General features: G+C 41.6%; 1 protein-coding gene across 1 annotated transcript in view; it reads right to left on the bottom strand.

Annotated features, from left to right (window-relative positions):
- The window catches only part of LOC129811241 (beta/gamma crystallin domain-containing protein 1-like), a 61,433-nt gene that overhangs the window by 3,398 nt on the left and 45,294 nt on the right, over positions 1-12,741 (bottom strand). Inside the window, exons 8-21 of the mRNA XM_055862398.1 lie at positions 12,152-12,466; positions 11,200-11,326; positions 11,046-11,081; positions 10,055-10,245; positions 7,299-7,425; positions 6,981-7,126; positions 5,944-6,070; positions 5,719-5,748; positions 5,454-5,566; positions 5,162-5,294; positions 3,182-3,321; positions 2,798-2,921; positions 487-645; positions 70-235 (exon numbers count right to left, since the gene is read on the bottom strand). Of these exons, the coding sequence (XP_055718373.1) occupies positions 70-235; positions 487-645; positions 2,798-2,921; positions 3,182-3,321; positions 5,162-5,294; positions 5,454-5,566; positions 5,719-5,748; positions 5,944-6,070; positions 6,981-7,126; positions 7,299-7,425; positions 10,055-10,245; positions 11,046-11,081; positions 11,200-11,326; positions 12,152-12,466 (1,934 nt within the window). The remainder of the gene's footprint in view (positions 1-69; positions 236-486; positions 646-2,797; positions 2,922-3,181; positions 3,322-5,161; positions 5,295-5,453; positions 5,567-5,718; positions 5,749-5,943; positions 6,071-6,980; positions 7,127-7,298; positions 7,426-10,054; positions 10,246-11,045; positions 11,082-11,199; positions 11,327-12,151; positions 12,467-12,741) is intronic.

Raw genomic sequence — 12,741 nt, 5'->3', positions numbered from 1 at the left:
CGTTTATATTTTTGTTCAGTTTAGATGCTACTGGAGCTGAGAGAGCGAGAGCAGGAGAGCGGATCTGACCTTTAACCTCAAGCACCAGATCAGGTTTGAGGTGGCATCGGACCAGGCCGTCTGGGGTAATGTTCCACAGCTGGTTGTCTTTCCCTGGCTCCGGAGGAGACACACTCAGCCTGCTGCCCGCCATGACAACGCTCCCCGTGATCTGCAGGCAACAGTCCTCCACCAGCTGTAGAGACAGGGAATAGGGGTTCAGATGTGGGTGGATTCTGTATTGAATACATACTTATAAGCATGATACAGATAAAGTTTTGCAATGTTATATGAGAGACAAATGACATTTGTACTGGGATATGCTCAATAATGAGGAAGCCAGTTCTGTAACACTTGAAGGTGGTGATGATGGAATGAATAAGGATGTCTATGGAGTTAATGAGTGGAAAAGATGATCCATTGCAAAATCTTGAGCAAATGCAGTACCTTGCAGCGTAGGACTCCGTCATGGAAGAGCCAGACCTGGTCCACTCCCCCAGTCTCCTCCAGGGCCTGAACCCGCAGCAGCTTGATGTCATCCAGAGGCCCTGACAGGGACATCACGTAGCCCGTCTCCCTGCTTCGCAGACGGAAGTACACCTGCTTCTGTAGGGGGCAACAACACAGATAATATGATCTTGTCTAGACTAGGCTAGATAAGTTCTTCTCACCCGAAAGTGGTCATTATGAGTTATAGGGCTTGCTGTGGCTCCGTATAATTTCCATTGTGTAATCATTTGCATTGATGACTGAATGAGATTAGTGCAGGAGTTGAGTTGTAGTCAGTAAGTTTGAACATTAGTCATGAAGATTAGGCTATTTTGTATGTGGCCGATATGGGCCGATTCCAACCCGAGTTAAGAGAGCGTAAGTGGAATGCATTTCCGTTTTTATGCACTTTTCCCTATATGCGTATTCTATATATATTTATTTTTACTTTTTACCTCTTTTTCGCCCCAATTTTGGAATATCCAACTGGTAGTTACAATCTTGTCCCATTGCTGCATCTTCGCACTTGCTTCTTGATACACTGCTTTACCCGGAAGCCAGTTGCACCAATAAGTCAGAGGAAACACTGTACAACTGGCAACTGAAGTCAGCGTGCATGCGCCTGGCCCACCACAGGAGTCGCTAGAGCGCAATGGGACAAAGACATCCCGGCCGGCCAAACCCTCCCTTAAACCGGACGATGCTGGGCCAATTGAGCGCAGCCTCATGGGTCTCCCAGTCGCAGCCCGCTGCGACTCAGCCTGGTATGGGACCCCGGTCTGTAGTGATGCCTCTAGCACTGTGATGTAGTGCCTTAGACCGCTGCGCCACACGGGAGGCCCCTATATGCGTATTCTGACCTTGAACTTAAGCATGAGAATAGCATGCTATTCGTCCAGGGTGGAGATCAAATAAATTAAGGTGTGGCGGAGGTGTGTCTACAGATACTGCATATTCTGACCTTGACTTAATTCCCCAACAAATCCAACACCTTTATGTATGAATGAAACCTTGAATAAGGTCAAGCGAACCTACCGGTTCCAAGTGGAAAAAGCATCCATTTGATTTTTTCCAATAGAAATAACACCATTCTCTATGCACTGTAATTTACAACTTGATAAGAGCTATTGATAAGAGCTAGGTATATGATTAATCTGTTTGGATAAGGGAATTGTAAATATAAATTACACTTGTTTTAGATATATATAGTCATATGGCAGCAATCTGAAGCATATCAACTTTCCCACAGTAAAGCTTATGAAATGCTGTGCCATTATGCAGAATTTTAATTGTATGGCCTTTTAACTTAAAGGGATGAACACTCTCTAATGTTGACTTTCTCTCTTTCCTATTTCTAGCATGTTAAATATTAGCCACTATCAGGATCGACCGTCAGTAGGCCTAATAACCACACAGATTCAACTGCCAATTTACCTTTAGTTCCCTTCAGTTGGTATACATTATCATTACATTTAATTACATTATTTTGATTACCTTCATTTGCTTGCTCTGAAAATGTTGTCACAGCCGTGTGGTTGTTGCTGTCGATCATTAGTGAGAGTTGATAATATAAAAAAAGAGGCTAAATAAATCATTATGGAGCGGAGCGCAGACCAAGCGGTAACAGTTTGAACTCGACGTGTTGCGCAATACCTGGCACAGTTTCATGGTATATTCTACTATTGCACACTATTCTCCCTATTATAATTATATGTACACTAGTCTTCGTACATTACCATGGGTTGAAGAACAATGCTTTCTTTCTTTCGTGCATAAAGGCTCCCCAAATCAGTTTTTTTATAATGAATAAATACTTGTATAACCACAGGAGGTTTGTGGCACTTTAATGAGGGAGAACGGGCTCGTGGTAATGGCTGGAGCAAAAATAATGGAATAGTATCAAATACAGCAAACACTTGGTTTCCATGTGTTTGATGCCATTCCATTCACTCTGTTCCAGCCATTATTATGAACCATCCTCCCCTCAGCAGTCTCCACTGTTCCTCACCCTAAATAATCTACAAGATCAGAAAATGTTAAATCTAACAATTGGTGCTGAAATTGAGACGAACATGCATATATTTAGATGTATTTCTTTCATTGACCCTAATATTTGTTCTCTTGATATATTGTAGTGAGCCTGTTGACAAAATTCTAACTAAAAGATACACCATATTTAAAGGGATGTCTTTAGATAAATGTACTGAAAACTCTACTGAATGAAAACTCCCAGAGAAAATCTGTTGGCCCGCATGCCCCGCCTCCATACCTGCAATAGTGGTCGCAGGGATCCGATTCGCGGCCAGTTGCTGAACTTGCACCAATCACCCAGTTTGCTGGGCGGTAGCAGGATCTGACGGCCGCGGTGATGACACCCCTCGTACAGCACCCACCTGTAGAGCAGGAATTATCAATCACACACAGTCAGTTGCTCTACTTACACAAACCTCAAACACACCTTAAATGTAAACAATCCACATTCCTACAGCATTCCTGTTTACAATAAGCCAGGAAATCTAGTTGATGGATTAATAGGTGCTTAGACAGTGCTTCATCAACCAATTTGAATAGTAGGTGCCACTCTCGCTTTACAATGTTCTGTTTTGTTGTATTGCCTAATAAAAACTGTCAAATCTATTCAGGTGTGACTTACATTCCTCCGTCGATAACCAGGGAGCGTATGCGTCCGTCCATCCCAGCCAGCTGCAGGTTCACCACCCCTCCCGTCAGCACCACCCTACGGCCTCTACAGCCAACCTTACTGAACAACGTTATGGACGGGAGGGAGAACTCCTGGAAAGATAAGGGGGAAGGGATGCGTGAAGCGTGAGATTATACATCATTATGGTATTGTATGTACAGGACATATCCAAGATATGCAGTCACTTCACACAGACATGACTTAGGTTTACAAGTACGGTACACATGCATGCCGTGCCAACAGGGTTGGGTAGGTTACCTGCCCCAACTTTTGGATTACCCAAATTTAGTAACGTAATCTGATTACATTCCGTTACTTTTAGATTACTTTCCCCTTAAGAGACATTAGAAGAAAGCAAAAATGTGTGTAACCAATTGAATGACATCTATTGCAGGAAAAATCTATGTTAAAGTTTACATAGCTGGCCATATATGGATGTTAAATTTGACTTTATGGGTTGGTTATGTAGGCTTTTTCCATTGCTTTCTACTACATATAATAATACGATTCAATTATTTCTTGACATTAAAAACCAAAGTCTATCAGAATTCCAGTCATTCCAATAAATGTTACACCCTTTGATCTTCAAGAATAGGACTTGGAAGTATAGATTAGCCAAATTGTTTTACCTGAGGATGACCCCAAAACTAAGGACTTGCCAGCCCTACTCTGCTGTTTATGATTTTGTTGTCATGGAGGACTGATTGGGCTCATTGATTTGAGTTGAAAAAGAAATGCTACGCTCATGGAATGGCGTGCTTTGAGCACTACTGAAAAGTGTTATTTACATGTGAAAAATGAATGCCATATGCTGCATTTGCTATAGGCCTATATATATATAGAGAGAGTTGAAGTCGGAAGTTTACATACACCTTAGCCAAATACATTTAAACTCCGTTTTTTTCACAATTCCTGACATTTAATCCTAGTAAAAATTCCCTGTCTTAGGTCAGTTAGGATCACCACTTTATTTTAAGAACTTGAAATGTCAGCATAATACTAGAGAGAATTATTTATTTCAGCTTTTTCTTCTTTCATTTCATTCCCAGTGGGTCAGAAGTTTACATACACTCAATTAATATTTGATCAAATACTTATGTCATGCAATAAAATGCAAATGAATTACTTAAAAATCATACAATGTGATTTTCTGTATTTTTGTTTTAGATTCCGTCTCTCACAGTTGAGTGTACCTATGATAAAAATAACAGACCTCTACATGCTTTGTAAGTAGGAAAACCTGCAAAATCGGCAGTGTATCAAATACTTGTTCTCCCTACTGTATATATATAATTTATAAGTCCAATAATGGATGTAGCAACTACAGATTGCCCGTTTAAGTCAATCAAAAGTGTGCAAGATTGAGCATATGTTCATTAGGCCTATGGATAAAACATTTTTATCAGCATGAAGTAGATTGAGCAATAAAAGCCTCACTTTTATTCCATAGGCTTAGATTCGCACTATGCAGCTTTTGCAACAGCGCATTTTTCACTGGCTGTCCACTGGTTTCAAAAACAATGAATGATAGGTAGCTTAAACTTTTTAAACCGCGATCCATGAAACACATTTGGTGTGTCATCATAGTGGTCTCTGACTTGTGGTCAGACTCTCTCAGGTGGAATAAATGTAAACTTGTGCCTTTTTTCAATGCTGATTTGAATGTCATTGAGAAAACAGAGAAGTGTCAAAGATAATTTTTTCGCAAACTTCCTTTCTGAATTTAAAAGTAATCCTCGAAGTAATCATCTAGTTTTTCAAAAGTATCTGTAATCTGATTACAATATTTTAGCTGGTAATGTAAGGGATTATAATTACTGTTTTTTGTAATCCCTTACATGTAACATATGATATGTAATCTGTTACATGTAAGGGATTACAAAAAAACCTGCATGTCAACACACATAACTCCAGGATCTCCTCTGTACTCACATGGCTGATGGTCTGTATGGAGCGGATGGTAGAGTCAGCACCCAGACAGCCCATGGACTCGGTGTTGGGGTAGTCTCCCTCCTCCAGGACATACATGTGCTCTGTGAACTGGGATCCCTCATACGCCACCCAGCTGGAACAGAGAACAGAGGCACACAGTCAACTACAGCTCTCTCCAGTACTAAGTCCTCCTTGAGTGTAATATACATACCACTAACATTTCCGTATACTAAATGTCACTCTATAACAAGTAGAATGAACATGCTGTGTTTAAAGTTGATGTTCTGCTCACCTCCCAGCCAGTACTCTACAGGAGCCAGGGAAGAAATCTTCCTCCAGGGCAACCACACTGTCCTCCAGTACCACCACTCTGCCCTGGAACCCAGGCTTTGAGAACAGCTGGAGCTAAGGTGCATACACAGGAGAGAAACATGACCTACAACTACAGTGGATTACAGATAGGCTACCTCATGCAAAATGATGGTATAATCACATCCATTGACTATTGACTATGTTAAGATAGTTAATATTATTTGTTTATCACAATCAGAACTTACCCTGAACTTGCTTGATCCACCCAGGTTATCCTGAAAGTAATAAAGGAATTATGGGTAAACCAGTTCAAAGTTTCCTCACTAACCTCATAGTTTATCAGAGTCATGAAAGTACACTGTAAGTATGATCAAGTATGATACTACAAAGGTGGTACTACTGTGATTATTATTGTATCATAGTCTTGCCATAGTCCACCCATTGACTGTGCTTAAATATGTTCTGTTTACTTGGAAGACTGGCTGCAGTGAGGATATCTTGAGGTTCGGTCCTCCCCAGTCTTCTGGGCTTCCATAGAGGCCTTTCTCTAGAATGTAAAGTTCTCCGGAGAACCCAGGGTTCTCAAAGGCAACCCACCTGTTTAGAACACACACAACAGGTAAACTGGTACATTTATACTTAGGACACTCCATAATAACATTTTACATTCCCATCGGTATGTCATAAACTTTAAACAGGAGGTCTGAATATGATTATTATAATTTTACTGTAGATTCCAATCCTGTAATATTAGATGTTTATAACTTGAAATCGCTAGCTCTAACTCCATTTTATCACTAACCAAGCACGGTGCAACGGCATTTCAAAAGGCCATAAAACAATCAGCCAGGTAAACTACACAGGAAACAGTAGAAGGTTATAAAGAGATTATGTAAAGGCTATCCCTATTCAGTGGAGTTCATTTTGAACTACATAAGCTTTAGGTGCATGCTCTACATAACCAGTTTGGAAAGATATATTAAAATGAAAGCTGTTCATTCTAACAGAGAGACTTTTGTGAGCTTATGAACCACTGAGACAACTGACTTTATCTATAAAAGAGATAGCCAATGAACTAATAGCCAATGAACTTCTAAGTGATTCAATTCAGGTATGTCTGGAACATGGCCACTCTCTTTCTTTACTGAAATATGTACAAAGCTTATACAGTTTGAATTGTGACTCCAGGACTGTGCCTTTACAATCTATTCTCCTCTCTAAGAATATAAAGCCCCAGAGATTGATCTCATTTTCCCACCTATTGTCTAACCTTCAGTATCACTTTACTAAGCGTGACATTCACACCAGTCTTTCACGTTTGTGCCTGTGTGCGCATGTGTGTGTGTATGTTAATTAAAAGCTTGCAATCAGAGGAAAGAGAATAGGAGTGACCCACCTATATTTCTCTAGCACTGCAAGCCAAAGCCCTGGTGCAGTTGTAACACACCGAGTTATTTTAATAGATGCAGGAGACTGCTACATAGGACTGTCAGAGAAGTTGACTTACACTCCACCCTGGACATTGATGGACTGTGTCTTCGAGCCGAAGCCGGTGTCCTCCATGTTAATGACAGGCCCTAGCAGGTCCATGTTGACCCCTCTCTCCCCAAAGTCCCTCTCACTGAACAACTTCACATGGGGAGACAGGACATCCTGCAACCCAGGGAATGTAAACATAAACACCCAAACGATCTCTATTTACAAAGACCAAACTGACTTTATTTTGGCTAGGTACTTTCAATCATCACAAACATTCTATATATTCTTTGTAGAAGCAAACAAATTTAAACCATGGCTCTGAATAGATGATAGTTCCAGTACTTACAGTGCGTACAGGGCGCAGTGACAGGAGCTGGTCTCCGCAGCCTCCCCACTCCCTCCAGTCAGGATACTCCCCCTCCTCCAGGAGATACTGGTGACCTTCAAACTCTGGCTCATCATAGCCAACCCAGCTACAGGGACAATCAGGAACACACAGGGTGATAGAGTAGATCTGACCCAGCTACAGGGACAATCAGGAACACACAGGGTGATAGAGTAGATCTGACCCAGCTACAGGGACAATCAGGAACACATAGGGTGATAGAGTAGATCTGACCCAGCTACAGGGACAATCAGGAACACACAGGGTGATAGAGTAGATCTGACCCAGCTACAGGGACAATCAGGAACACACAGGGTGATCGAGTAGATCTGACCCAGCTACAGGGACAATCAGGAACACACAGGGTGATAGAGTAGATCTGACCCAGCTACAGGGACAATCAGGAACACACAGGGTGATAGAGTAGATCTGACCCAGCTATAGGGACAATCAGGAACACACAGGGTGATAGAGTAGATCTGACCCAGCTACAGGGACAATCAGGAACACACAGGGTGATAGAGTAGATCTGACCCAGCTACAGGGACAATCAGGAACACACAGGGTGATAGAGTAGATCTGACCCAGCTACAGGGACAATCAGGAGCACAGATGGCTCTATTTGCGCTAGTGTCAAACGCACGGTAGTTCGCAATTTCGTTATATAAAAAGCGTCACACTGGCATGTTCCAGCCCTAATGCCAGGTTCGGCAATTGACCTGTCTTATATCAGCTCGCTTGCGCTCAGATGGACGGGGTGGAAATATTTAAGGTGTGTAATTAAAAACATAATCCAAAGTGCTAATTTCAGGCAGCACTGATAGGGATATGTAAAACCAGCCAGAAGCTGATTTTAGCGGTAACGCAGTTGGTTATGGCATGAATTCTGACAGCGGAAAGGCAGCCTATCCAGACATGACACATATTGCCCAGATGCGCATGGAACAAGAGTAGCCTAATGTGCTTTTGGTGACTGTATACTTCGTATTTAGAAAAAACATTAAAAAGGTTTTTTGCCAGTTAGTTTTATTTGATTAAAAACCAAGCATAGCCCTCCTCTCAATGAAGCCTTTTTTTGTCTGCCCAATGCAACTGCAAATATCAAGTTTGAGAGGAGTAAAACAGTGAGCTAATATTCCCTTTTTGTCTATGCATTGTAAGCATTTTTGCCATGCAGGTCCCATTTTGGACATCGGTAAAACCCCCTCCATGATGTAGGCTACGTGTCCATGCCCATCATGAAACTAGAGATGAGAACTTCGGTGAATACCGGTGAACCTCGTATTTAGAAGTTATCTGTAACCTGTGAAAATGGCTTGTTTTCCGTTTCATATGTTCAAAACCCAAGCCCTCCCTTAAGCCTACTATATCGAAGGCTCAAAATCAAAATCAAATCACATTTTATTGGTCACATACAAGTGTTTAGCAGATGTTATTGCGGGTGTAGTGAAATGCTTGTGCTTCTAGCTCCGACAGTGCAGTAATGTCTAACAAATAATATCTAACAGTTACACAACAGCAATGTGTGTCTTTTTTATCCTGGGGATGATGTCATTACATTTGACATTTATTTATTATTGTTGTTGTCTAACAAAATAGGGTTGCTTGTTTTTCGTTTACATTTATTACAGCCAAACTTATTTGAATGATTCACCTTTCCGGTTTCATGGTGACAACGTCTTTGGCGCGCTTGGAATGCAACTTGTGGAGATGTGTGAATGCGATCTGATCTGTAAAATGGTTCCGAATAAGTTCATAAAACATAGGCCTATTTGGGGGCACTATAACGGTGAGTGGACGTTCTCCATTTCTATTTATTTAGGATCTTTGTCCAGCTACTGTGAAAAGTTTGGATGAGCCATAAAATCCTCCATTGTTTTATATGCTCACGGGGAGAAATTATCTTGCCTGTAAGTGTGACATAGCCTATTTAAAACAAGTTGTTGTTTCGTTTATAATTTTATTCAAATTATTCATTCTCTTTTTAGGCCTTATCAATCATTTATTTATTCTTGTTTATTGACAATGTTTAGCATGTCCATGGCTCAGCCATAATGCAATTTACAGTAGGCCTAGCCCATTACATTTACATTTAAGTCATTTAGCAGACGCTCTTATCCAGAGCGACTTACAAATTGGTGCATTCACCTTATATCAGTGTGAATGCTATTGATGCCATGCAATTACTTAGAACAATGTGAACTGCAAATGGGTTCAAGTTAACGTATTTAGCAAAGATAGGTTTACATTTTGTTATTTCGTTTCTGTAAGCCATTTAACAAACTATAACAGACTAACATTGGAATTGATTCCAAGGCAAACCATAAAAGACTGTAAATACACAACTTGACGCAACCACATATTTCGTAATTTCGTCTGATTGGCCAGTGAGGGGCCAAGCCTCGACATACCCACAACTTGTTCATTCATTAAAACCCAGGCCTTTCGCGCACTCACTGATAATTGTGAAAGTGAAAATAGCAAAAATATTTCTGACACACACCTGAACCCTATAGCTCTACAGCCTGCGCTTAGATTTACCATTGCTTTAGGTTTGTTAAAATAAAGCCCAGAGGGTGATGTTAGAACAGATCTGACCTAATACAGTATAAAATGAATAGACCATTAATTTGTGTTATGTCAGGTCAATATGGGGTCATTTCATTACAATACTATTCCCTACTGTATGTCAGCTGAGATCAACCACAAGTACTTACAGTCCACGAATGATCTTGATGGATCCCACAGAACACAACGTCTTCCTTCTGACTGGGTTACCTTCTGCCTCCTCCTCCACCACCTTCTCCGCCCCCCCCTCTTTCTCCTCTCCTCCCTCTCTGAAGTCGTACACATCATCGTCAATCTCCACACACTCGCCCTCGAAGCGCGGCCTCTCGTACACCAGAGCCTGAAGGAGAAAGAAGGGGTTAAAGTTGAGGCTGATGTGCTGAGGTGGGCAAAGTGCTCTTGTCCATACCTGTCCACATCCCAGGGATGCATGCTCCTCATACCACAGATTCCACCCCCCTAGGCCCTGTACCTCTGGACAGAACATTTCACAACTGCCTGTCTGACAGTGCAATATTGAGCCCAGAGGGCTAGGTGGTACTTTTCCTAAACCATCAATCAATGGTTTATTTTAATGGTTAAACAAATGTTCAGCAGATATTGAGCCAAACCGCTACATTATTAGCCCCTTGAAACCAATGAAATGCACTTGCACATTTCTACATTTTAGACCTCATCTGGTCTGCCAGAATGTCCTAAACAAACAGCTCTACTGGCAACCACAGCCCAGCATGCAGAGACAACACACTTCTGTGCTATGTGCCCATAGAGCTGCCGGGGCACGCATAGTTCTCTCACTAGTCAATCCACCTGAAACAACAGGCCTCTGCTGGTCTCTGCTGGTCTGTTTCACAATTAGCACATTTTAGAAGGCAGAGGACTTAGGATGACAGCTGTGCTATAATAATATGTCATCCCATCATATCACAGCTAGTCTTCAGCCATGTCACCAGAAAAAAGCCAAGCATCTGGATATTATGAGGTTTTGTGGTAAGAGGCGATTGCAGTTGTTAAAAGTTCCCACTGTCATTCACAGACTGTTTTTTTTCTTCTTTTTTTAAATCCTTAAACATTGATGTAAATATGAATGGTCATGGGAATAGCTATAAAAACTGAATAATTCAAAGAGGGGAAGCATACCTTTACTTCATTAGGATGCTCCACCTTTATCCCACCCTGTAAGAGATGGAAAACCATACAGGCCTTTAGCATCATGGAGATAAAACAGTAGAATATACAGTAAGTGGACAGGGTTTTTAAAAAGATAATTAAGAATGACATAATGATCAAGTACCATTTTGAGTGTTTTCAGCGATCCGATGAAGGGCTGAGGGAATGCCCAGGCCTCTGGACAGGGGTACTCGCCCGCCTCCAACACCGATAAGAGACCCCCAAACCCTGGGTCACCATACACCAGCCAGCTATGGGATAGCAACAAGGGCCACACACACACAAACAAAGATTAGACACTTGTACAAGACACTAAATCACACCCTTGTTCTTCAGCTGTCATGTAAATATTTAACTTTAAAACACATCCAAATACGATTTCAGGGCATTAGCACTATGATTCGACAACACACCTAAGACAGACAGACATGAGCAGATTCACTAAACTATGTTAAAAATAATCAACTTACACCGTTAGCAACTTTTTTTCTATCTAGAACCTAAAAGAGTTATTCGGCTGTTCCCATTTGATAAACCTTTGAAGAACCCTTTTCGGTTCCAGGTAGAACCCCTTTGGGTAGAACCCCTCCAGGTAGAACCCCTTCCACAGAGGGTTCTAGATGGAACTCAAAAATGTTCTACCTGGAACCAAAAAGGGTTCTCCTATTGGGACAGTCGAAGACCCTTTTGGAACCCTTTTTTGGAACCCTTTTTTTCTAAGTGTAGCAGCACCAATGTTTACAAAAAACAACAACATGTTTGTGACTGAGATAACATCTCCTAACAGCAAATTATGTCATTCCAACAAGCACATGCAGGCCAGCCTGAATTCCAATGAGAAAAGTGAAGAAAGATCAGCCTCCATGACAAGAGTTGCAAAAAATAACGCATACACACTATAGTGAGTGAAAATGCAAAATTATAGTTCGCACACTGTATCATCCATTTCAACACGCTTTTGAACAATAGCAAGCCTGCTGGGGCAAGTATAGTATATTGAATATAATTTAATAATGAAGCAAATTCTTTACTAAGATTTGAACCTACAGCCTTGTTAGAATGAAGGTAGAACTTACACTCCAGAGTGGACCTTGATGGAGCCGGTGTTCTGTATGTTCCCGTAAGAGCAGATCTCAATAGTGTCGTCGCAGAAGGATGTCATTCTCCCCAGACCATTCACTTCAGTGAACAGGTCAATCCGAGGTAGACTGTAGTCCCTCACTGCCAGGCGGATAGATCCGATGACCATGGGTGAGGTTGGCACAGGCAGACCCATTTGATCCAGTGCCCCTGGCGTCACCTCCTCTGCCCACACGTTGACCAGCTCCATGGGCCCCTCCTCCAGGGCGATGGTCCGCCCCTGGAACCCTGGCTTCTCATACAGCAGCCAGCTACAGGGACAGGATGTGATGACACACTGAGAGGCATGTTCCTAACAGTCACAAAATATTGAGTTGCTGTCATGCGTCTTTAACATGAGACATGAATCAATTAATAATGTAATACAGGATTGTGACAAGTAAAAAATTGAAGATTTGTATGAAATAAAGCATTAATTTATGGAATACAGAGTGAGGGAATGAGGAATGAAGTTTGTCCCCGACAAACGATTGTTATTAGTTACCACAGCCACAAAGTCATAGCCTATTTCTACAATTGACCTTCT

The sequence above is a fragment of the Salvelinus fontinalis genome, chromosome 15 (assembly GCF_029448725.1).
Source record: "Salvelinus fontinalis isolate EN_2023a chromosome 15, ASM2944872v1, whole genome shotgun sequence".
Taxonomy (NCBI): Eukaryota; Metazoa; Chordata; class Actinopteri; order Salmoniformes; family Salmonidae; genus Salvelinus; species Salvelinus fontinalis.
This window is presented reverse-complemented; position numbering and strand designations above follow the sequence as displayed.